The sequence below is a fragment of the Anguilla anguilla genome, chromosome 10 (assembly GCF_013347855.1).
Source record: "Anguilla anguilla isolate fAngAng1 chromosome 10, fAngAng1.pri, whole genome shotgun sequence".
NCBI classification, from domain to species: Eukaryota; Metazoa; Chordata; class Actinopteri; order Anguilliformes; family Anguillidae; genus Anguilla; species Anguilla anguilla.
The window spans coordinates 3106561-3131961 of record NC_049210.1 but is presented as its reverse complement, the minus strand read 5'-3'; the positions used below and the strand labels follow the sequence as shown (position 1 = coordinate 3131961).

The window sequence follows — 25401 nt, the reverse complement described above, 5'->3', positions numbered from 1 at the left end:
GTCCTGTGTCGCCAGCCAGCGGCACTAATGCCCCCCCCCCCCCCCCACCGAAACACGTCCATCCAGCTGCGGTTCACCCAGTTATTAGCCCCCCCCACACACCCCACACCCCCTACCTCCTTCGGTTAAAACAGAGTGGTCGCCCGCCGTCGCCATGACAACGGAGACATTGTCCACTGCAGCCGCCGCCCTGTGCTTGTCGTAGCGAGACGCCGTCCAGCGGCGGGTCGGACGGCGGGGGAAACGAGGCGGGGGCCGCCTGCGCTTAGAGGCCCCCTTTCGCGTGGGGGGGGGTGGGGGGGGACACCGCCGTGACCACGTTCAGGCAGCGCTTTGGCCCGGTCCCCCCCCCTCAGGCCTGAAACCCCATTACGGGATGGGGAGGATGGGCGCAGCTGGAGGTCTGACTGAAACGGCCCGTCCTGTTCTCCCGCTCACCACCCGCCCCCCCCCCCCCCCCGAGGCAGCACGCCGCACCAGCCAGTCAGCAGATGCCAACCCTGGTAGCGCTGCACAGGCTCATAGAGGAGTGGGAGGTGGGGCGGGGGGCTGTATTTAAAACATGTGGCCCACAGGCGGCTGCACCATCACAGGGAGAGAGCTGGCTTAGAGAGGGCCAGCCGCTGAACCACAGGAGCTAAATATACACCTGCGCCACCGCCCAGAGACACCAGGCCTGAAAAGCCGGTGATGTAGGTCTCACTTACCCCCCCCCCCCTTTCCTCTTTCATCCCCCCTCACTAAAGCAGTGCTGAGGAGAAGACTCAGGGAGGGGGTGGTGCTGGTGCTGGTGGTGGGGGGGGGGGGTAGCTGTTACCATGCTAATTCGGCTGCTCTCTCTCTCTCCCCCCCTGAAAGCAGAGAGGAAGAGGGAGGCTCTCCAGATCTGTGCGGCTTTTTATTATTCCCTCCCTGTAATTGTGCGTTGGCATGGCGATGAACGGGGCCCACAGAAAGACAGCAGCTGGGGGCAAATCTGGAGTGTGTGGGGGGTGGGAGGGCAGGGGGGGGGGCGCTTACGTAACCCTGGTGGGGGGGCGGGGGGGCGGGGGGGGGGGGGGCAGGGCGCTTGATGAACAGGACAGCGTGGTGTCCGTTTGTTTGCATGTCTTCCCCTTCCTGTGCTGTCTGTCGCTGTGTCTCACCCCTTTAAATGTGATCTGGGTCCTTTTTTGGGGCTCTTTCTCAGCCTGTGCTCGCCAGCGCCACCACCTGTTCATTTCTCATGTCTGTGAATTTTGCTCATGTTTACGGAGTCTATGAGTATGCGTTACATTTGGCTCATAAATGTCTATTTAGATTAACCCCCAACCCCCCCGCCCCCCCCTCCCCCCCACCTCCCGGACCTCTCCCACACGGCGTCTTTCATCTGAAAACCTGTGTTTGCAGTTTGCTTTTCTTGTGAGACTGGTTAGCATGATTATTGTTATATTATTATACAATTACACAGTACACCTGGCTTTCTGTGTGTGTCTGTGTGTTTAGTTTTGATGTGTGCTATACTGTGTGTACAGTGTTTTTTTTTCATCTTTAGATGTAAGGGCTGTGTGTGTGTGTGTGTGTGTGTGTGTGTGTGTGTGTGTGTGGTTCTGACTGTGTGTGTGTGTGTGTGTGTGTGGTTCTGGCAGTGTGTGTGTGTGTGTGTGTGTGGTTCTGGCAGTGTGTGTGTGTGTGTGTGTGTGCGAGCATTTGTGAGTGTGTGTGTGTGGTTCTGACTGTGTGTGTGTGTGTGTGTGTGTGGTTCTGGCAGTGTGTGTGTGTGTGTGTGTGTGGTTCTGGCAGTGTGTGTGTGTGTGTGTGTGTGGTTCTGGCAGTGTGTATGAGTGTGTGTGTGTGGTTCTGGCAGTGTGTATGAGTGTGTGTGTGTGGTTCTGGCAGTGTGTGTGTGTGTGTGTGTGGTTCTGGCAGTGTGTGTGTGTGTGTGTGTGTGGTTCTGGCAGTGTGTGTGTGTGTGTGTGTGTGTGTGGTTCTGGCAGTGTGTGTGTGTGTGTGTGTGGTTCGGGCAGTGTGTGTGTGCGTGTGTGGTTCTGGCAGTGTGTGTGAGCGTGTGTGGTTCTGGCAGTGTGTGTGTGTGTGTGTGGTTCTGGCAGTGTGTGTGAGCGTGTGTGGTTCTGGCAGCGTGTGTGTGTGTGTGTGTGTGTGTGTGTGTGAGAGCGCGTTTGTGTGTGTGTGTGTGGTTCTGGCAGTGTGTGTGTGTGTGTGTGCGTGCGTGTGTGGTTCTGGCAGTGTGTATGAATGTGTGTGTGTGTGTGTGTGTGTGTGTGGTTCTGGCAGTGTGAGTGTGCGTGTGTGGTTCTGGCAGTGTGTGTGTGTGTGTGTGTGAGCGTGTGTGTGGTTCTGGCAGTGTGTGTGTGTCTGTGTCTAACGGCATACTCTCTCCCTCTCCATGCAGGTACTGCGCACCCACGTGATGGTGCGTGTGGGGGGAGGCTGGGACACCTTGGAGCACTACCTGGATAAACACGATCCCTGCCGCTGTTCTGCCTTCGGTGAGGTCACTTCCTGTTTCCCGTGTTCCAGCCTTTCCCTTCCTGAAGCACACGCGGGTCTGGAAAGTGTTCCACCCTGCCACCGTCTTTTCACTCCCTGAATGGCCCTTTTATGTTTTAAAGCTCTGATATTATCTCTCTAAAGAGAGCCTGTGGAGTTCATATTGAATGTTGTTGTTTTTTTAACCTATTCAGCTGTGACTGGAGCTCCGTACTAGAATTGAAATACAAGTACTTGAAGTGTTTGAAACATCTGTTTTTACTGAGGGGGGAAAACACATATATATTTTTTTTTCGTATCCATTTCCTCATTTTATCATCTAATCTTCAGGTTAAACTCAGGCCTGTATAACCCTGAATCACAATCTGAACTGTCGTTTTATTAGAAACTTGTGAGTTATGTATGTAAAATTGTAAATGGAAAGTATGTTCAAGAGTGATTCCTGTGGAGGACACTGCTAGAGGTGCTCAATGCTGAATGTGTCACCAGTGGTGCAACCAATGGGATGACCGTGGTGGTAATTTGGGGCTTTGTGATTGGTCGCACAGCTCACCGGCACCAGCACTCCAAAGGGGGGGGTCCGGGCCCCCACAGCAAGCCCTCCAGCACCCACTCGTCCCGCTCCACGAGCCCCGGCCCCCACTGGAGGAACGAGGGGATCAAGAACCCCGAAAGGCGCTCCCTAGAGCCCGGCCCCGCCCCCGGCCACGCCCCCGGCCCCGCCTCCTCTACCTCGTCCGCCGCCCGGCTGGGCCGCCCCCATCGGCCCTCCCTCCCCGTGGAACTGGACGCCAACGCCAACGTCGGGCGGGGCCACGCCCTGCTGCCACGCCCACCCCGCGACCGCTCTGAGCCACGCCACTTCACCCCTCTCAGGTGTGTGTGTGTGGGCGTGTGGGCGTGTGTGTGTGTGTGTGTGTGTGGGCGTGTGTGTGGGCGTGTGTGTGGGCGTGTGTGTGTGTGTGTGTGTGTGTGTGAATGAATTAACAAACACCATTTAAGTCGCTCGCTAGCTTTGACCTTTCCGGTCTGGTCCTTCTTTATATAAAATGCTCTTTATTTCACTTCCTGTATTCTGCGACAATCCGTGCTAAAAATGGCCCTTTGTTTGACTTAAGTTGACAATGGGATATGTTTTTAAAGGAGAACAGGTCTCCACCCTCGAGGTATTTCTTGTTTTATTCAGACGGGTAGAATGCTGAGAGGGTAACACACACACACACAGACACAGACACACAGGCACACACACACACACACACACACACACAGACACACACACACACACACACACACACACAGGCACAGGCTCTCATGCACACAGGTTCTCTCACACACACACACAGACACACACGCACACTCACACACACACACACACACACAGGCACACACACACAGGCACAGGCTCTCACACACACAGGCTCTCTCTCTAACACACACACACACACACACAGGCACACACACACACACAGGCACAGGCTCTCACACACACAGGCTCTCTCACACACACACACACACACACACACACACACACACACACAGGCACGCACACACACACAGGCACAGGCTCACACACGCACACGGACATGGCAGATTGCGGCAGGCAGCTTTCTCTAATCCCAGGTGACATTGCCAGCACTGCATGGGGCTCATACTGCCCTCTTGTGGCACGGCCGTGTCGTTGCACCCTGAAAGAGCTGGTGCTCAGAACACCACTCTTCGACGGGCCAGTTAATTACACTAATGCCCGAGCAAATGGTGCCTTTCAGTCCTGCTGTTATTGTGTTTCTGTAGCGCACTGAGCTAATGGCCTGAACTGGGGTAGAAGGCCAATTTCTGCCCTTGCTCTGACGACTTTAACTTTGTCTCTGAGCTCGTCGCGCTTGGCCTGCTTCTCGTTAATCCATTAGGCCGTCCTCAGGCCCGCAGGCTCAGCTGTTATTAGCAGAAGTGCGCGGAGCCCGACTGCGTGGCGGGTTGCCCGTAGCGCCTGGGCTGTGAGCGTTTTGGGGAAGGGCATTGTCTGGATCCATTAAGAGCGGCTCGCTCGTTTCTCTTGGCTCGGGGCCAGAGCGTGGCTCAGCTTCCGGAGTCATTAATAACCCCAGACTGTGCGTCAGGGCGGGGGGGAGGCGAGGAGGGGGGGGTCCCTCTTAGGTTAACCGTTTCGCCCCCTGCCCCCCCCCCCCCAGTTTCAGTCCTGCTCGAGGTGTGTCGCGCCAGGATTAGCGATGCTAATCAGGAGCTCCAGGCCCCTCATACTGATCCAGCAGCAGGTGTCGGGGGGCCACTGGGGCCAAATATGGCTGCTGTCTGGCAGCTGCCCGCGATGCTGTCCACCTTTAACCCTTTACAGAGTGGGATTCTTGGAATAACTCCGTGTTCTAGAACTGCTTCACTGCTTCACCAGTAGTGATTATGACATCAGACATCAGAGTGGAATTCATAGAATGTCTTCAACATTCTAACTCTAGTGTTCTAGAACTGCTTTGTTTTCGATCACCAGCTGTGATTGTGACATCAGCATTAGAATGTTCTCTAGCATCTCGGCCACAGTCCTGGGAGAGCATGTTTACAGGCACTGGCAGCAGTGTGGGGGGGGTGGAGGTAGGGAGGGAGGGCAGGCGGGGTTCACCAGGTGGGCTTGCAGGGGCAGGTGAGGGCAGTAAATCCGCCGGCGTAATCGCGCCCTCCGCTCGCTCTCTGATCCCCCCCCGCCCCCCCCGCGCGGCCGCAGGTCTGGCGCTGTGCGTGCGCGAGCCTCTAACTGGGTCGATCGCCGCGGAATCCTTTCTCCACAGGCTTACGGGGAAAGTCATGTGATCACTGACGGAAACACAGAGACGAGACGTAGGTCAAAGGTCGTCTCTGGGATTGGGAGGAGGCGGTGTTGAGTAGGGGTGGGGTTTTAGATCCCATCAGCAGTGAATCTCTGACGTGTTGTGTGATGTGACGGCCTCTCTCTCTCTCCCTCTCTCTCTCTCTATCTCTCTCCCTCACTCTCCCTCACTCTCTCCCTCTCCCTCTCTCTCTCTCTCCCTCACTCTCTCCCTTTCTCCCTCTCTCTCTCTCCCTCTCTCTCTCTCTCTCTCAGGACTAAGGACACATTGCCGCTGGCCCGCAGGCTGTCGGGGGACAGTGACTCCTCCACCTGCTCCTCTAAAGGTGGCTGTGGGGGGGCGGGGGGGCGGGCGTCGCTGGGGGGTGCGCGGCGCCCGGGGGAGGAGGTGGTGCTCCTCGTGAACCGGCGGGAGGGGAAGCACGTGATCGAGCGTCCCAAAGAAGGGGGGCAGATCCCGCCCCTGCGCCCCCTCCAGAACCGCGCCCGCAGCCACTCCCGCGAACGCCCCGCCCCCGCCGCCCTGAAGCCCAGCCCCCCCCAGGGGGGACCCGAGGGAGGCCGGGTGGGCCGCTCGGACAGGGGCCGCTCTCTGGGGCCCGAGGGGCCCCGCAGGCTCCAGGCCCCGCGCTCACACAGCCAGGGCAAGCTGCCTGGCCGGGGCGGGGCGGGGGAGTCCGGCCTGGGGCCCCCTCCTCAGATTCGGGAACCCCAGACCCCCCGCAAGCTGGACAGGGGTGAGGACCTGCGGGCCAAGCAGCCGGCCTCCCCCAAATTCACCCCGGCGGGGTTTTCCAAGAGACAGCCGGGCTCCGCCCACTCGCCCGCTAAAGGGGGCCCCGGCGGCAGCCCCGGCAAGAAGGGCGGGGCCTCCCCGAGGCCGCCGCCCCCCCGCTCTCCGTCCGCAGGGAAGGGCCGGCTCCTCCCCCCGGTGTCCCAGGCGGGTCGGCGTTCCGCTCACTCCTCCCCCGGCTCCGCCCACCACCACCACCACCACCACGCCCCCCGGTCCCCGCGGGCGTCCCGCGGCTTCCGAGCCGCCGGCCACGCCCGGACGGGGAGGGGCGGGGCAGAGAGGCAGGAGGCGGAGTCTGAGGGGCGGGGCTTCGGCTACCGGCTGCCCAGCCTGGACCCCCAGAAGGAGCAGGACCTGTACCGCAGCTTCGAGGAGGAGTTCCTGGCCAACACCCAGGGGGGTTCCGGCAGGGGGAGCGGGGACAGGGACCTGGCAACCCTGCAGCTGCCGGTCGCTCAGCAACAGCAGCAGCAGGCTCAGGGGCTAGCGGCCCTGCCGCTCCGCCCCCCGGGGGACCCCAACGTTACAGACTCCGCCTACTCCTCCTCCAGCTCCTCCACCTCCTCCCTCAATGTGGGGGGCAAGGCGGGGGCGCTCCCTGACCTGCGGGAGTCCCGAAAGCTTCCCGCCAACCCCCTGCCCTGCCCCCTGGGGAACGTGGCGGCCCTGGACAACGCCCCCCGCCCCCACAACGGCGGGCCCCTGGAGGGCTGGGGGGGCCGCGGGGGCCGGGGCGGGAAGCTGCCCGCCCTCCCCGGTTCCCTAGACGACGGCGATCTCCTCTCCTCCCTCAGCAACGTCAGAGACGTGGAGCCCCAGGGCTCCGCCCAGCCGTGGCTGAGCGCTGGGGGGGGCAGCGGGGGGGGCTACGGCACCCAGGGCCAGGACCGCCACGGGGACGGGCGGCAGGGTCGGCTGGACTGGGCCGAGGAGGGGGGGCGCCACCCGGGGTACCGCTTCGAGCTCAGCGACGACGACCCCGACGACGACCTCCCGCCCCCGGAAGAGTGCCCCTCGCCGATCCCCCTGCCCCCGTCCGAGGACTGCTCCTTCCAGGACTCCTCCAGCGAGAGCTCGTCCATGTGCGTGAGCCTGAGCGAGCCGCGGTCCAGGGACCCCTCCCCCCCTCTCCCGTCCCCGCCCCCCCCGCCCGCGCCGGCCAACGGGGACGCGGGGGGCGTGGTCCTCAGGCCCAAGAAGGGGCTGAAGAAGCCGGACCGGGTGCCCTCCATTTACAAGCTCAAGCTGCGCCCCAGGATCCGGCCTCGAACTGACAACCGGCCCGAGAACAGCCCCTCCCGCATCCCCACGCCCCTCAGCTACAAGGAGCTGACGGGCCACTCCCCCGCCCACACCCCGCCCCTCTCCCCCCAGGTGTCCCAGCGGGCCAACGGGCACGCCCTGTCCCGCAAGGCCCTGCACCAGGCCCGGCCCCCCGGCCTGAGGGACTGCTCCTCGTCCGTGGAGTCCGGTAGCCAGGACGACGAGGCCTGGATGTAGCAGAGAAGCCCCGCCCGTCTGCAACGGCGTCTCGCGTTCGGTGAGGAGGACTCTGGGTAACCGCCTGCCTCTCCGGTTTCCCCTTTGCCCGTGCTCTGCGGGTTCGCTCTCTTCTCGAGCGCGGAGGAACGACACCGCAAGGAGAGGATGCGGTTTCCACGGTAACTAATCGCTGATGGAGAGAGGGGACGTGCCTTCGCTCTGTCGCAGAGGGGCACCGGAATGCTGGGAGGAGAGGAAGCCATCGCAGTCAGAGAGCCTCGGACTGAAAGCTGTTTTTCGACGAGCGTGCACAGAATTCCCGTCTCAGGCCTTTTTCCCCCGATGGGGCTTCCTGTTTGTCATGCAGGAGACGTCCCGCGATCTTCCCGCTTAACATTCCGGGCCGAATTTATTTATTACCAAAGGACTGAACCCCGCCGTTCACCTTCTTGACAACGGAGGGGTTGTGTTTGATGTTCTCATCGTGTTGAATGGCGGGGGAGGGGCTGGGGGCCATGTCAGTTGTGATGTCACAATCCAGTTGATTCTTGACTTCCATTGTCTAGAATGCAAGGTGTTGTCATGGAAGCCAATGTCCCCTGTACACTACTGAAGGGCTTGAGAAAGGAGGAAGTTCCTGGGAGCTCTGATAGGGGGGAGGGGAGGGGGGGAGGTGGGGGTGTCCTCCAGAGATGCACAAATAGCAGATAGCTCTACCCTGTCTGTATTAGCACGGCTTGTCCAAGAGCTCGCTCTGTCTCATCGCCATAGTAACACTGCTCTCATCACACACGCTGCTCACTCAGCCTCTCCAGGGTGGAACACTGCAGCAGCCTATCAGGCGCTAGACACAGCTGTTTGTCAGTCAGTGCATCAGCTCTGTGGATCACCTGTTCCAGGTGTTAGCACGCGGGTTCCGCTAGCCACACCGCCACGGGCTCTCGCCCACGTTCACTACACAGACGAGCGTGATCCTGACGCTCCGTTTCAGAAGCCATTTGAGCCTGTAGGCCAGGGCTGCCCCGCCCTGCTCCTGGAGATCTGCTGTCCTGTAGGCCTTCACTCCACAACCGTAACAAAGCCACACCTCATTCCACAGCTACAGCAGGGCTGCCCAACTCTGCTCCTGGAGATCTACCCTCCTGTAGGTTTTCACTCCAAAACCCTAACAAAGCCACACCTCATTCAACAGCTAGAGATCTTGTTGAGCTGCTGATCAGTAGAATCAAGTGCGACAAGTTAGGTCTGAGATGGAAACCTACAGGGACGGTGGAGCTGCGGGAACAGGGCTGGGCAGCCCTGCGATTGGCCGTTTCCACACACGGGCTGATCAAACACTACGTGTTCTGCGCGCGCACTGCTGCTCGTGACTCTCTGCCCGACTCGAGCAACATTGTGTTTCAGTCGGTCTGAGAGACTCCGCCCCTGCTTCCGCAACGTTCCGGTCCTTTCACATTTCTGACGGAAGTCGCACGTCGTACTCCGCGGTCGACCACAGTGTCGGCCGCCTGTGGGGAATAATTCGCGTTATTTTAATTCCACTAAGAAAGCTTTTTTTATTTTATTATTTTTTTTAAATCATTTTAATTTTTAACATTTCATTTATGATTATTTCTATTGTTTTTAATGCAGTGTTATTGTGGTGTGTGGTCAAACTAGTGATGCAGAAAAAAGGAGTTCACACAACAACAACAAAAAAAAACACTGAAAAGTTCTTCCAACAATCAATTTGCGTTTGAGGTTTTCCCAAACACTTTTCCATTAGTTATTAGCAGCTGGACTCACCGGGGGAAATTAATAAATCAGACAATATTGTGTACATAACTTGAATATAAAATGTGTGTATATATGCTGTAGGTTTCAGTGTGTTAACGCTGCTTGAGCTATGCAATACTGCTGTTGAAACGGTTGCCTTGACAATTCCCTTTGCCTTAAAGAGTGTGTGCGTAGGTTGGTGGGTGTACGTGAATGATGGCGTGCTCCAAATGCTCACGAAACGGACACCTCTTGCACAGACAGAGTCGGGGCAGAACTGCGTTTGAGCCTTTGAAAGTGAATGTAAACTTTGCCTAGAATGGCTATCCCCACGTGATGGAAGCATGCATGCAAGAACAAGCACTTGCAAGCATAACTGGCACATAATTATATATATATTGCATTTAATCGACTGCTTGCCGATATAGCCTACTGCGATCGCCGAACAGAGCGGCACGAGGACCGTCTCAAATGGTTGGAATGTTGTAACGGCCTCGAGACAGACAGAATGTACTTGGCCTCATTAGCACGCGGTCATGGACGCAGCATATGGTGGACACACGCAAAAACAAGATGTCAACAGCTTGGCCAGAAATGAGAGAAAAAATACACCCGTCAGTCTGCCCTCTGACCTCGGCTAAAATGAGTCGCACGAAGTACACATGGTAATTGGATTAAAACCGCATAGTTATCTATGGCTGCGAGCCTTGTGCCATGCTTGACAGCTCTGCAGTGTTTAACTGGGGTTCCACGCTGACACCTTGTGGCTACAATTGGAATTTGTATAGCAAAGATTCTTATTTCCACTGTCAGTAAAATTAAAGGGTTTTATTTTATTTTATTTACATTTTTTGAAGGAAGGAAAAAAAGAATTCCACCTTTGTGTTCCGCAGTATTGTTAGCAGATGGAGAGTAGCAGAGTTTTAAGCATGTCACACTGTCACGTTGCTGGTAGGACGTTTGATTAATGGATGCGTGGACCTCGTCAACAGAACGCTGTCGTGCTCTGGTGCAGAAGATGTCTTTGTGAGCCGTTCGAAGCACCCCCGATTGACAGCTTCCGCGGCACCATTTGTAGCTGCAGAAGGGGTGTGAGCACTTTAACGGAGAAAGTCCGCGTGCGTGAAACTGCCGCGCGGTCGGGCTTTCCAACGCGAGCACCGGATGCGTCTGTCACCACAACTCTTTCAAAGGGACCATCCTCCGGACGGTGCCCGTGGAGTTAAAAGCACTTCGGGGTTTTCGTTCTCTTGTCGAATGCCAATCGAGTGAATGAGTCTGATGATGTGTTTTGTAACATACGGAGAATGTTAATGGAACGAAAGGCGATTTGGATGGTTTATTTATTTATTTATACATTTTAAGTCTTTTTGGCCATACGTGACTGCTGTGGCTGCAAGTGAAAGTGCATGAAAATGTAATTAAAGTGGGTGGAAGGGCTTTGAATGAATGTGGATAAATACTCTGATTATTGTGTGGATTGTGGAGCAGTTGGGTAACCTTGCTGGTCTCTAATGTATATAGTGATATCCACTTACTTTTTTTTTTGGAAAGGTTCAAGGAACATATACACTCAATTGCAGAAAAATGCAACTCCAGTTTTAGTATTGGTACGCTGAAGTCTTGCGTGTTATTCTCGTGCGTTTCTTCTCGCTGCAAGGCTTTGGTTGCATATCTCTGCGCACACTTCAGGTATCCATGTGTTCTCACAAACCATTCCACTAGATGGCGCTGTCTCACCGGAACGTACAAATCCTCGTTCGTTCTTGTACCGTTTGAGGAAAAACACAGCTCACGCAAGTATCCAGGTCTGTTCCAGGTTGAAACGTTTATTTGCTCGACACTCTCTTATTCCGGGTGGTTTATGCAGCTTTTAGTTTTTATATCTTATAAATTTATGAAGCTTAAGGGTTCCACAGCAATGTCCCACTTGAGATTTTAACCCTCCCGTCTTTGCGATGTCTTTCCTCAGAGGTGAGCCTGAGTGTCTGTGTTAGTGTTGACACCTAAGGGTGCCGTCCACTCTGACTGTACTGTATCCCGCAGAGGAGTGGCCCAGCCGTCTTCCAATTGCATTTTTGTTTCCTTTTAAACTGTGTATGTTTTAATAAACATAATGGATGCTCAAACATTCTGTTTTTAAACTGTTCATCATTTTGGAATGTATAGCATGCAAGGTATTGTTGGTTGCGTGGTCTCAAAAACAATTTTAACATTTTAAAATGTACCTTTCAGTGAAAGAAGACTAGATGGAAGCATGGAAATGTCACTTGGACATTAAGCTTCTCATTGCTCTGTTTTTTTTTTTTTTTTTTGATGGTATGGGATGGTGTTGATCTACATTTTCATGGTATTGCACAGGACTTGCCAGCCAGATCATGGCAATGTGATAATGGTGGAATGAATATGAACTCTCAGAACGTGTGTGCATTTGACTTCTAGGTTCTTTGTGATGTATGTGTTTGTTTGCTGATGTTAAACACACTCCGTTTGGGCAGAGTATCTTCCAAGGTGCTTTGACAATATATATATATATATAATTTATTTGTTTTAAATGGCAGTATGGAAACACCAAGAAGTTACTGTTCCTTGAACTTCTATTGCTGTTTATTTTGTCCTTGTAATAAATGTTTCCCCCCCAATCTGTGTGTAGAGGACATTATTTTCAAAATGACTGCTGTAGGTGGCCTCAGAAAATATCTGTTTTTCACACAGCATGAGTGAGTATGGAATGGCTTTTGTTTTACTAAACTGTGAAATTTGTTTATTCCTCAAAATAAAAAATATTTCAGGTAAGAGATTGAAATCGTGACTGTAACTAGTTTCAATACGTTTTTATTTTATTTTATTTTTTAAATGAAGTGGTTTTTTAAACCATTGTTTTATTTAAGGAGGGTGCTAGTTCGCCAGTTAGATTAAGGTGACCTGTAGAAAATTTATAATTTTTACATAAATTTATTTGTACGTCATGTAATAAAGTAATGCCATAAAGAAAACGTATGGCCCTATGTGCACTGGAAGGTGGAGATAACGTGACAGGTGCCTACCTACTAGCTTTCGGTCAGGAAGGGAGCCGCTCGATGTTCCCTACTATGAGCCGTTCGTAAATGGGCGTAGCGTAACATCAGGTTCATTAGATACTTGTTGAGTGAGTTTTACAGGCAGGGCTCCATCCGTATACGAGGAGGGAAGGCCGTGCCATTCATCATTGCACAAATAAAGGTTTCATTTCGGGGGGGCTGTCTTGCTGGTTGCGGAAGCTATCATGTAGCCGGAAGTTGGAAGCAGATGATCATACAGTGGGAGGGAACGAAGGCCGTAGCGATTCCAGTCTGTTGCTACTTCACTGAAACGGTATTGCTTTTCATTTCTTTTAAAACATTTTTTAAACGAATTAGTCTAGTAGTTTACTATAAACCCTTACACTATTAGTACTCGGTTTTACTTGCAGTACACATTGGTCAGTGTACTCGTGAGCTCATGTTTGTCCAATTGTTTAGTAGCGCTGTGCTATACTGTAACTTGTATTTAGGTTCGACAGAGAAGGTCACGTCTTAGCATAGCTAACGTTATCTTCAAGCTAGCTGATTAGTCCATTAGCTAATGTTATGTAGATCTAGCACTGTTTAGCTAGCGTTAGCTACGTTTCTCTCTCACTGCTTTCATTTTTATCCGCAGGTTCATTCATTTCCGAGTCCGTGTAAGGTGCGCGCTTCGCTGTGCAGTAAGCTTGCTTAGCTACTTAATAGCCACAGTACGGTCTAACTAGACTAACGTCATCAAGATAACGCTGCGTTAGCATGAAGTTGTGTGGAATCGTATAATAGCTAGCTAGTTTGAATATGAATAACTAGTTTGGTATTCTAGCTAGTTAGCTTGGATTATAATCGTGTTCTGTCCGCTCCCCAAGGTTAGCAGCTACCTGGCCAGGTGCATATAATGTTTGCTGTGGTGTTGTTAGCTTGTTTAGTACTGGAACTAAATTTGGCTACTACTAGCTAGCTAATATAGCTTGCTACAGATCTAGCTAAATGTCAATTGGCAAAATGTTTTACCTAGACTACCTCGCATAGCTTGTAAACACTAATGTTAACAGTTAACTAGCTGGTAAGTGCTACCACAAGTTGGGAAACATACGAATGCTAGCTAGCCAGTTGATTTGTTTAACTTGTAATTCGTAACGTGAGTTTATGGTGGCCATGGCAGCTGTAAATTAATCTGAGTAGACTAGCTAGCTGTAGACTGTAGTCTAGTCGTGCTGTTCGTTAGGCCTTCGAATTAAACTCTGCTCTCTGGGTCAAATGCATACGCACTAACGCTTGTAGATTGTCCCACTGCCACATTCAGGATCATATTAATTTAATTATTTATTTAACGTTAATTATTCATTTCGGTGTAACGATAGTGTTGCGTTGACGTGTTACCACGCGATCAGTCAGTAAACGGCTAACGTTGTCTAGCGCTAGCTACAGCAGCTAGCCAACTGTCAGTGGAATTGGTCGAAAGATAACGTTAATTTGCATGATATAGGGAGCACCACATTCAGAAACGGGCAACGATTTAATGTCTAGCGTTGCTTGTCAGTTCTAAAAATTGATATTTTTTTCTGTTGATGGATTTACAAAGTTACGTTACTTGACAATTGCTTATAATCAACTGATAACTGATATTTGTTGATCAAATATTGTTTCTGCATCAAATATTGTTTTCTGTTTAAAAAAACAAACTGCACCGCGCTGCAGTAAGTATTATTATAGTAATACTTAATGAACCACAAAACAGGTAAAGTTTTGATAAGATCACTTGATTTGTCAAATTACCAGTAACCAAACTGTTGAGAGATTTTTTTTTCATTCCATCATATAGGCCTGAGAAAACTGGTCAGTAATCTCATTATCTAAGCGAACTATGAACAAGCTGGTTCATCTTGGTCCAGATAGCCCACGCCCAGTGTTTGGGCGATTCCCCAGAACCAGAAAGATGTGAGCGGCATTCTGCAAATGTGAAATGTTGTAAGGGCATGATGGCATTCTTGTGTTGGACTACAGATTCCCCAGTTATGCCCTCATGTCTGTGTGTAATGCCCAGGTTGTGAATTGGCATAAATTCTGTGGGATTGTGGTGTTGAATTATATCGGTAAAATAATAGACAAGCGAAAGGACCTGCGAATAGGTGCAATTATCTGAAGATGACACCCAGACACATAGTTTGAGACGAGAGTAGATTCGGTTGCAATCAAAACGTTTCCTCAAAATGCTGTTGGTAGGCGAACATCAACCCGTTTAGCCAGACTGTTGGGGCATACACAATTTCTCTTCCTTTTTTTTTTAGTGCGTCCAAGTGCTCTTCTGGTTTCCCTGCTGGGTACTTAATGTACTCTGTAGGTTTGTATCTGCATTAAGCAGTGCTATAAAGGAAACCGATCACTATTAAAAAAACGCTTGTGTTAGCTGTACAGTCATGTTGAGTGCGTCTTTATTTTTTGAAGAGGATCTCACCAGCAGAGGCCTGGTAATGTCTTGCTCCCTGGAAAGTACAGCTGGAGTTGAATACATTTGTTCGTGATGAGCTTTTTTTGCTCTCTGTGTTCAGAGGAATTTGGACAAACGGCGTTTTAATGACAGCTGGTTTGGTGGGGGACGGCATATAGGGGGGCTGTATTGGCGGGGATATTGCGGAGTTATGTGACGGTAACCTCAGCGGGATCTTAAAACAGCGGCTCGGAATAGCGTCACGCTATTAACGGGGCGTCGTTTGGGAAACGGTGCGGCAAATGCGCTTTTAATGTTCTGGAAGCTGCGGAAGAACAAATCCGTATGCCGCTCGTTCTGCACAAGCGCGAGAAAGAGGGAGAGAGAAAGTTTGTCTGAAAAATCTGTCTTGCCGTGTCTTGGTCACCTGACGTGAGGTGGAGTGGTTTCCCAGGTCGTTGACTCCCAGTTATCTCCAAGCCAAACCTGCCTTATTTACCGTTCTGTCGCGGTCCTATAGAGTAGACACGGGAAGACCTCGTGCGCGAGGTGATGGATCAAGCCTGGAATTCAAAAACAGGAAATTGGGAGCGCTTTTGCGCTGCTGGGCCCGGGTGCTAGAGGTTAAGCTGAGCAGTACAGCCGGGCAGCTTGTCGGGAGATGTGCCAGCAACTGTCCTTTTTCTGTCTTTTTTTCTTTCTTTTTTCCTCTTTAGTTGCATGATGAGTTTTTGCTGTGTCACACTTTTTTGTTGTTTGTCGTTATCTCTTGGTGAACAGCAGTCCCACCCCAGGGACCGGGGCACATTTCCTCTCCTCTTTCCTGCAGCGCTCTGTTGAAGTTTCCTGTCTCGGTCAGCACATTTCACTCTCCCTCTTCTGGGACAGAGCCTCGAGTTTTCCGGCCCGTTCTCACCCTCACCCAACCCCCCCCCCCCCCCCCTTTGTCTCACCTGCAGGAGAACTGAAGATTCGCAGCCAAGATGACGGACTCCAAATATTTCACCACAACCAAGAAAGGTCTGGTGTGAACTTTGTGCAGAACGCCACATACTCTGCTTGCTGTAGTTATTTTTTGTTGTTTATGTTTTTTGTCGCATGGTATTCAGTACAGTACATGGTATTTAGTACATTTTTGAGTGCAGCTGGGCTGGTAAATTTTAGATTTTTTTTGTTTTGGAAAGTTGTTCATAAAATGGGGGTTCTCGCATTAAGTTTGCGCAGAGCTTGTAGTTCAAGGTCGGTGTTTCTTGGAAAGGGACTATTTGAAAACCCAACTTGTCCCCCCGATTTTGTTTTCATGCGTTCGTCCAATATTTACATTTATTTCCGGTGCTGTCTCCTTTGCAGTGTGCACAGTTGCTGTGTTCTCCGTTGAAAGTTCAAGACGTTCGCTGTGGTTTGAACCTCCAGCTGTTAATGTGAACAAAGGAGATTATAACGCCTTATTTAATTCCCTCCAGGACACGGGCCGTAAGTTACACTGCAGGGGAGACGGATGCACGGAAGGAAAATCTAATAAAAAATCCGGGGACTCTTTATTTGTACAAATGGGCGAGATCATCGTGTGCGATATCGCTCATTAATCCTCAGAGCTTGTGTGTGAGCGGGGCTCGTTTGGTCACCCTGCACCTGCGCCAGGTGAAAATGGCGGACAGCGGCTTCTCGCCTAATCGGCTTATAGAGAGCTTTGTCCGTCTCGACCCTGCCGGCCCGGTGCCGCTTTGCCACAGGGCCCGGAATCTCTAACACCTCCTCTTAGAACAGAAAACCATCACAGAATCTTATTGTGTTCGTTCAGAAGATGTCACATGGTGTTTGTGTAATGGGAGATGATGATGGCTGACTGTTGGTCAGTAAACACGTATACCCCGTTTTGAGAAAAGCAGGGTGTTTGGTGTGTGGAGGTGTGGTTGCGTGTGGAAGATAAAGCTTCTCATGGGGATTTTGTGGCTGAAGCCCACACAAGGCAGTTTGGATAAGTTTATATTTATATTTTCCCTCTCAGCCGAGCTCAGCTTAAGCCAAATTTAGATCCTCTAAATAGGATGGATTACTTCATTCAGGGTTATTTATTTATTTATGTATGTTTTACTGTTGTTATTTCTGTGGCTCCGCTCATGGTTAAAATGCCCCCACGCTTGCCCGCGTTTCAGAAGAAAACCCAACTGCCGGTTTGCTTGTGAAACTGGGCGGGGCGGGGTCGCTATGGAGATCGCGGGGTCTCACGCCCTGAATTTTGTCGTCGCCAGGGGAGATCTTCGAGCTGAAGGCGGAGCTCAACAGCGACAAGAAGGAGAAGAAGAAGGAGGCCGTGAAGAAGGTCATCGCCTCCATGACGGTGGGGAAGGATGTGAGGTGAGCTCCCATTGGCCGCTGAGGGCCACGCCCACCGTGACGTCTCCACGGTTACCAACACTCCCCATTTTAGCGGTGACATCCCATAATCTTGCCTAAAATGGTTTGGCCTGTGCAGAACACGCTCTCCTCACTACATAACACTTTAGAAAATAGTCAACTTGGGAATTTTAGGTTGCTATGTGGTTACCATGCACCACGAATGTAATTGCTTTGAATGGCAGTGTAGCATAATGGGTGAGGAGCTGGTCTTGTTGGTTAAAGGTTAAAGGTCACAGGTTTGGTTCCTCTGTAGGGCACTGCCGTTGTTCCCTTGAGCATGTAAATGCTATGCAAAGCCTTGTGTAGGTCGCTCTGGATAAGAGCGTCTGCTAAATGCCTGTAATGTAATGTAATGCGTCATCCTACGCACATATCCCTGCTTTATCTACCCAATTCCATTTTTCACTTCTCTAAGTCTGAAGCCTCATTAAAGTTAACTTTACCCAGTGGGGGAATTTCCTTTTAAATATAATGCAAAACTAATGAAGAGGGAGAGACGGGAGGAGGGAGGGGGGTGTGTGCTGTGCTCGGGGGGGGGCGGGGGCGAGAGAGTTCAGTTATTTCTCTTCTGGAATTATGAGTGATAAGGGCCAACGTACTTTATCACAATTTACTTCAGGACGGGGAAATGTGCTGTGACTGCAGTAAAAAAAAGTCCGTGGCTGGAAGGAAGTGTGTCCTTTCAGATGTGCAGAGTTTGCTTTGGGGCAGAGAATCAGTGGCTGAATTAAGTAGCGTATGCACGGCGAGCTCAGAATCAGACTGCTCCATTTTCTGCTTCAGTTCTGTAGGAAATCCAAAGATACGCAAGCAGGCTTTCTTTTTAAAATCTTTTACTGAATATCTGGCACAAAAACAAAAAACTGTTTAGTGGAACTTCTTCCAAATCATAGTGCTAAACAACCACAAATAATTCTTGGTGGTGCGATTAGTTGAAGTATTAAAATGTTATTGTCTTATAAACTTCAATTTGGCCGATGTTACTTCTATTGATTATTTTCCATTAGAAATACATTTTTTTATGTCTGTCCTGACTCAGATTCATTACAGTTTTTGGATACGTGAGAAATGGCTGATGATTGCTTTGGCCTTGTAGTACCCGAATCGTTTGATTTATCGCCATCTGTTTGAGCTTTTAGGGCCTACCGCTGCAAGTGCCGTCTGTTCGGTTTGGGGGGGAACGCATCGTGCTAATGACTGTGCTTATGAGCTTCTCTGGCAGAACCTCCTCAGAGCGGGAACTGACGATTTAAAAAACCTTCCCGTACCACAGCGCCCTCTTCCCCGACGTGGTGAACTGCATGCAGACGGACAACCTGGAGCTGAAGAAGCTGGTCTACCTGTACCTGATGAACTACGCCAAGAGCCAGCCCGACATGGCCATCATGGCCGTCAACACCTTCGTTAAGGTGGGAGACGGGTTCTGGTCACGTCGTTTTTCCCCACGGCATGCAGGAACTGTTGCCGTGGGCTACGCGTGGCAAATTGTGGTCACTCACTCACTCACTCACTCACTCACTCACTCACGGACAACCTTTGAGGGACGTCTTGAGGGACGCATGCGCAGGTGGTGCTTCGTTTAGTGGGACGCATGCGCAGGTGGTGCTTCGTTTAGTGGGATGCATGCGCAGGCGGTGCTTTGTTTAGTGGGATGCATGCGCAGGCGGCGCCAGCTGGAACGTGTCTGTGGAAGTGAGTTGCGCGGTGGGTCTGGACGGCTCCGCGCTCGTTTCTGCTCAGAAGCCGCTCTCCCCCCCGCGCAGTCCGCGACGTGTTTGCGTTTGCCGTGTGTCGTTGTACGATGTGTACGTTTTTTGTAAACCCCCCGCGTGACGGTCCGCCCGCCCGTCCCGCCGCAGGACTGCGAGGACCCGAACCCGCTGATCCGGGCGCTGGCGGTGCGCACCATGGGCTGCATCCGCGTGGACAAGATCACGGAGTACCTGTGCGAGCCGCTGCGCAAGTGCCTGAAGGACGAGGACCCGTACGTGCGCAAGACCGCCGCCGTCTGCGTGGCCAAGCTGCACGACATCAACGCCCAGCTGGTGGAGGACCAGGGCTTCCTGGACACGCTCAAGGACCTCATCTCCGACTCCAACCCCATGGTGAGCGCCCCCACCCCCCCAACCCTAACCCTAACCCTAACCCCCCCCCCATAATCCCGGGGACTGTACCAGGCATCTGAAAAGGTTACCGTATCTCAGATCGCCCATCTGACTCCAACCCCATGGTGAGCGCCCCCTCCCCAAAAAACCAGGAGCCATACTGGTGTCTGAAAAGGTTACCGTATCTCAGACCGCCCGTCTGGCCGACCCAGGCCTGGTTTAGAGAGCGGGGGCTGGCTTTGGGGGAATCCTGACGAAAAGGGCAGTTGTGTTTCGACATTGTCTCTTCCTGTCTGTTTCTCGTGTTAAAAGGTCAAACGTAAAAGGTCACCGAGGCGCCTCTTAAATATTTTTTGGGTGACTAGTCTATTACCTGATTCCGTCGGCCCGCATCCCTGCTTGTCTGTTCCTCAATCTCACAAATCCTTTTTAACAGGCCAGAATAAGCCCTCCACCACCTCACGCGCTTAAAATAAAGAAACCTGTGCATTTTACACAGTGCGTTTCATATCTCTCTCTCTCTCTCTCTCTCTCCCCCTCTCCCCCAGTCACTATAGTAACGGTGCCCAGTCATGTGCCACAGAAGGCCGAGAGTATGAATTCCGACCAATCGCTACACACTAAGTTAGGAAGCGCAGTTTGTAATGCTAAAAGCTTCGCCTGTCGAGTTTAAGAACTGGGTCATTACTTTGGAGCTTGCCGTGGGAAGCGGTTGCATAAAGCCTGTGCCTCAGCAGTGGGAGGTCTGACTGTGATGCTCGGCTCCCGATGTGCTGTGAGCCTCGAGTTCCGTCGTCCTTATTATAACTTCCGATAAAAACTGCGAGAAGTAAAAGGAAGAGTTTATTTTTGGCCTGCCGTCTTATCTGCTGTACAGTAGTGTTGTTGTCGAAGTGAACGTGTGATGCAACGTGGCCTAAATTTAGGTTTCCTTTTATAGCGTTGTTTTTGTGGGTAGGAAAAAGAGAAAGTCAGGGATGACACTTATCCGCTTTACTTTTTGTTAGAGAATTTGTCTCCCATCTCTGTTCGTTGCAGTTTATCATTATTCCCGCTTGTCAATATTTAAGCTGGCTGCATGTCGATCTTTGGCCCCGGTGTTCCAACTTCGTGTGCTGTTGCTGACTGGGCCGTCTGTTCTCTGATTGGCTGCTGATTCTGACCCCGCCCCCCCGTGTCTGACCCCGCCCCCCCCCCCCCCAGGTGGTGGCGAACGCCGTGGCTGCCCTCTCGGAGATCGCCGAGTCGCACCCCAACAGCAACCTGCTGGACCTGAACCCCCAGTCCATCAACAAGCTGCTGACGGCCCTGAACGAGTGCACCGAGTGGGGCCAGATCTTCATCCTGGACTGCCTGGCCAACTACACGCCCCGGGACGACCGCGAGTCCCAGAGGTCAGCCCCGCCCCGCCCCGCCCCATCATGCCCCTGGCCCCTCCCCATAGGACGCCTGGCTCCGCCCCATCATGCCCCTGGCCCCACCCCATAGGACGCCTGGCTCCGCCCCATCATGCCCCTGGCCCCACCCCATAGGACGCCTGGCTCCGCCCCATCATGCCCCTGGCCCCTCCCCATAGGACGCCTGGCCCCGCCCCATCATGCCCTTGGCCCCACCCCATAGGTCCCCTGGCTCCGCCCCGTCATGCCCCTGGCCCCACCCCATAGGTCCCCTGGCCCCGCCCCATCATGCTCCTGGCCCCATCCCATAGGTCCCCTGGCCCTGCCCCATCATGCCCCTGGCTCCACCCCATAGGACGCCTGGCCCCGCCCCATCATGCCCCTGGCCCCACCCCATAGGTCCCCTGGCCCCGCCCCATCATGCCCCTGGCCCCACCCCATAGGACGCCTGGCCCCGCCCCATCATGCCCCTGGCCCCACCCCATAGGACGCCTGGCTCCGCCCCGTTGTACCCCTGCCTTGGGCCTGCCCTCACACACACGCTCTGTTAAAAGCATTAAACAGCACACATGGATACATGGTGACGAGAGCCACCTGCCCAGCCGGTCCAGGCTGGTGTCTTTCTGGGTGGGGTAGCGTGCTGCGGGCGAAGCAGTGATACCGTCTGCCCATTGTTTTGTTTCTGCTCCGGGATCTCAGTCTAACCCGATCGCTTTCTTCTTTTGTTTGTTCTTCCCTCAACATCTCCATTCCTTTCCTTTGTGCCCCTCAAACACTCCTCCCTTCTTCTGCTTCTCATTCCTCTTCTCTTCCCCCCCCCCCTCCATTCTACTCTTTCTCCCCGCCCCCCCCCCCCCCCGGCGCAGTATCTGCGAGCGCGTCACGCCGCGCCTGTCCCACGCTAACTCGGCGGTGGTGCTGTCGGCGGTGAAGGTGCTGATGAAGTTCATGGAGATGCTGCCCAAGGACCTGGACTACTACGGCACGCTGCTGAAGAAGCTGGCCCCGCCCCTCGTCACGCTGCTGTCCGCCGAGCCCGAGCTGCAGTACGTGGCCCTCAGGAACATCAACCTCATCGTGCAGAAGCGGTAAGAGCCCAAACTTTCCCACCCCCCCACCCCCCCGCCCCCCTGGGCTGCAGTACGTGGCCCTCAGGAACATCAACCTCATCGTGCAGAAGCGGTAAGAGCCCCCCCTCTCCCCCCCCCCCCCCCCAGTCCCCCATCCCGTCCTGGACAGAGCATCGGGGACGTTGCGTGACTGCTAAAATCACGTACCCTGAACGGGCCAATAGAATTGATCGACTCTTGAAATTAACTTTGTTCTCCTGCCTGATCAATGCGCTTCATCAGGGGCGGGTTCGTCCCGTCTGCAAGCCGACCATTGATCTGGATGCACAAAGCAGCATTCGCAATTTTGCAACCGACTAACTTTACATTCTGACGTTCCTCTTCACTCCTATCTCTCTCTCTCTCTCTCCCCCCCCCCCTTTCTTTCTTTCTCTCTGCAGGCCTGAAATCCTCAAGCACGAGATGAAGGTGTTTTTTGTGAAGTATAACGACCCAATCTACGTCAAGCTGGAGAAACTGGACATCATGATCCGCCTGGCCTCCCAGGCCAACATCGCCCAGGTAACCAGTCCCCCCCCCCCCCACCCCCCACCTTCCATGTGTCTCAGAGATGGTCCTCTGAGACAGGGCTGCCCAACGCTGTTTCCTGGAGATCTGCCGTCCTGTAGGTTTTCATTTGAACACTGATTTTGCACCCCTGACTCTACTAATTAGCAGCTCAATGAGATCTCTAGCTGTTGAATGAGGTGTGGCTTTGTTGGGGTTGGAGTGAAGACCTGCAGGACGGTAGATCTCTAGCTGTTGAGTGAGGTGTGGCTTGTTAGGGTTGGAGTGAAAGCCTACAGGACGGTAGATCTCTAGCTGTTGAGTGAGGTGTGGCTTGTTAGGGTTGGAGTGAAGACCTACAGGAACAGGGCTGCCCTGCTCCGAGACATCATGTCCTGTGGATCACTTCTGTTCTCCGACCGAAAATCATTGCTCTTTGCAGTCCCCCTTTGGCCTATTTGTCTTTGAGCTTTTGTTTGAAATGATTCATATTAATATTCCTTTTTTTTTTTTTCAAATACGAAAATGGGTCTTTGTTCTCTCTCCGGAGCGCGACGTGCGGCGAATGTGTTAATTTGACGGAACGATCGAATAACAGCCCTTAATTCGGTGCGTTATGGTCGCTTAGCAGACGCTCCCACCCAGAGAAAATTACAGTGCGCTCCAGACCGCGCTGCTTTGTGCTCCAGCTAAACGACGGAGAGCGGCTCCGCGGACAAGAATGAGGCAGAATTAAGCGCCGACAATTACGGTCCAGGCAAAAACGTAGGACGGGAATTCAGTAAATCGCTTGAAATGATTGCTGGCCCTTCTTTCACAATGATAGTAATCATGATAATAATAATCATAATAATAATGCATATTAAGCCCTGCGTTTTCTTTGGATGAAGGCGTTACCCTGTGTCCTGACTGTGAGCAGAGAATGTTCCGGCAGTCTGACAGACGACTGATTTGATTGGCTGTTGCCAGCCTCTCCCCCCCCTTCCCTTTACCCTCTCTGTGACCTGCTGAGTCAGCACGGCCTCTCTTGTTTGGCCTTAGATTGCTCTTCCGCTTGGCTCTCCGTAGGAGGACCAGCTTCCGATTTTCCTGTATAATCAGCGAGTCCGCTGGGGTTGATCGACAGACTTAAGTATTGTTTTGCCGGTGATTTCTTGAAGAGCATACGCTGGGGCTGTCCTCAAGAATACAGGTTCTACTCCCGAACGTCTGAAAGGGTCATTAGAAAAGGCTTCTAAGCTTTTTGTGACATTCTCACATTTTTTTTTAAAACCGGACGATCGCTATAACGGAGACGTTGTGCGAGGACAGTACAGGCGTTGAGGTTCATTTTAGGCTAACGCCTCAGTGTGTTGCGTATAAAGCTTTGCGTGATAATGACACATTTGCTGCACCTGCAGTTCACACTCTTCCAGAAGCTGTGACACACCTGACAGGCATTTAGCAGACGCTCTTATCCAAAGCGACACACAACTTGCACAACTTGAATTTACATTGATTTTACATCCGTTCATACTGCTGGATATATACTGAAGCAATGCAGGTTAAGGACCTTGCTCAAGGGTACAATGGCAGTGTCCTGCCCTGGAATCGAACCTGTGACCCTTAAGGTTGCAAGACCAGTTCCTTACCCACAATACCACACTGCCGCCTATGAGCCTGGCCAGGAAGTGGGCGTGTGTGGGAACCGTGTTGGGCTGTTGGAGCGGTCGGCGTTATGCAAGGGCACGTGTGTGAGTTTGGAAACCACATTCGGCGCAGCAGGGTTATGAAACGCTGAGTGTGTGCTTTGAGAGCGCGGCGGCCACGGAGGACCGTCCCGGTCTGAGACCGCGCGTGTGTGACCGCGCGTGTGTGACCGCGAGGGTGCGCAGACCGTGTCCGATCGGCGTCACGGCGAGTCATCTGTCTGGCGGCCGCGTTTGGTTGGGTGTGGTGGGCCCGCCCGGGACCTTGGGGCCCGCCCGCGACCTTGGGCGAGGACGCAACGGTTCTGGCCAGACGTCTGGAGCTCCTCGACCAATAAATCAGTGGAGCGAGGACGGGAGGACGGGGAGAGAGAAACGGGTGTAGACAAGGAGCACCGTGAGATTAACGAGGCGGGGCGGGGGGGAGGGGGGGGAGGTGTTGGGAAGCGGCCCGATTGGGGACGCCGGCGACGTCATCGCTTGCAGACAGAGGCGGTCAGCTGGCTGCGGTGGCGGCACGTTTGATGGATGGCAGATTTGACGGACGGCAGGTTTGACGGACAGGGGGGTTGACGGACGGGGGGTTGATGGCGGCTGGTTTGACGGACAGGCTGGTTTGACGGACGGGGGGGTTGATGGCGGCTGGTTTGACGACGGCTGGTTTGACGGACAGGCCGGTGCGTTCTCTCCACAGGTGCTGGCCGAGCTGAAGGAGTACGCCACGGAGGTGGACGTGGACTTCGTGCGCAAGGCGGTCCGAGCCATCGGCCGCTGCGCCATCAAAGTGGAGGTGAGGGGGATTGTGGGATGGGGGGCGGGGTTACTGGGAGATGGGGTTAAGGGAGTTGGGATTGGGGGGGGAGGGGGGACTGGGTTTCTGGGGGTTTACTGGAGGGTGGGGTTGGGGGAGGTTTACAGGGGGGCGGGGTTGGGGAGGTTTACAGGGGGGCTATGCTGGGGGGGTCTGAGTTACGGGGGGGCTTAGTGTTTTGGGTCCGATCTTCAGTGGCACCTTGGGCAGGACGGTAATCGCCAGCTGATCCGCCGTCCTGATTGGCTGAAACAGTGGTGCAGGCTGTAAAGTATCTGATGCTGTGAGACATTCCCTCAGTCCGTTTTACACCCACCAGCATCAGCCAGCGCAGTGCCCTGTTCCCCCGTCCCTCTGAAGTGTGAAAATAACACACGCTAACCCTGAATGAGGAAGGCAATGCGGATCTCCCGTATCCCCTGGCAACCAGACATAACAGGCCGAGTCTGAGCAGAGATGCCCCCCCACCCCCACCCGCATCACCCCCGCTCTTCTGCATCTGGCCTGCTCGCACTCGGGGGGGGGGGGGGGGGGGGGGGGGGGGGGGGGGGGG

General features: G+C 53.2%; 2 protein-coding genes across 2 annotated transcripts in view; both read left to right on the top strand.

Annotated features, from left to right (window-relative positions):
• gas2l1 (growth arrest-specific 2 like 1) overlaps positions 1-12006 on the top strand; it is a 31698-nt gene extending 19692 nt beyond the window's left edge. The window contains exons 4-6 of the mRNA XM_035380258.1: positions 2393-2489; positions 3039-3366; positions 5582-12006. Coding sequence (XP_035236149.1) covers positions 2393-2489; positions 3039-3366; positions 5582-7622 — 2466 coding nt within the window. The 3' untranslated portion in view covers positions 7623-12006. The remainder of the gene's footprint in view (positions 1-2392; positions 2490-3038; positions 3367-5581) is intronic.
• Positions 12007-12572: 566 nt separating this feature from the next.
• The window catches only part of ap1b1 (adaptor related protein complex 1 subunit beta 1), a 29062-nt gene continuing 16233 nt past the window's right edge, over positions 12573-25401 (top strand). Inside the window, exons 1-9 of the mRNA XM_035379274.1 lie at positions 12573-12713; positions 15791-15851; positions 17084-17189; positions 18505-18640; positions 19091-19336; positions 20540-20730; positions 21600-21821; positions 22244-22364; positions 24732-24827. Coding sequence (XP_035235165.1) covers positions 15815-15851; positions 17084-17189; positions 18505-18640; positions 19091-19336; positions 20540-20730; positions 21600-21821; positions 22244-22364; positions 24732-24827 — 1155 coding nt within the window. The 5' untranslated portion in view covers positions 12573-12713; positions 15791-15814. The remainder of the gene's footprint in view (positions 12714-15790; positions 15852-17083; positions 17190-18504; positions 18641-19090; positions 19337-20539; positions 20731-21599; positions 21822-22243; positions 22365-24731; positions 24828-25401) is intronic.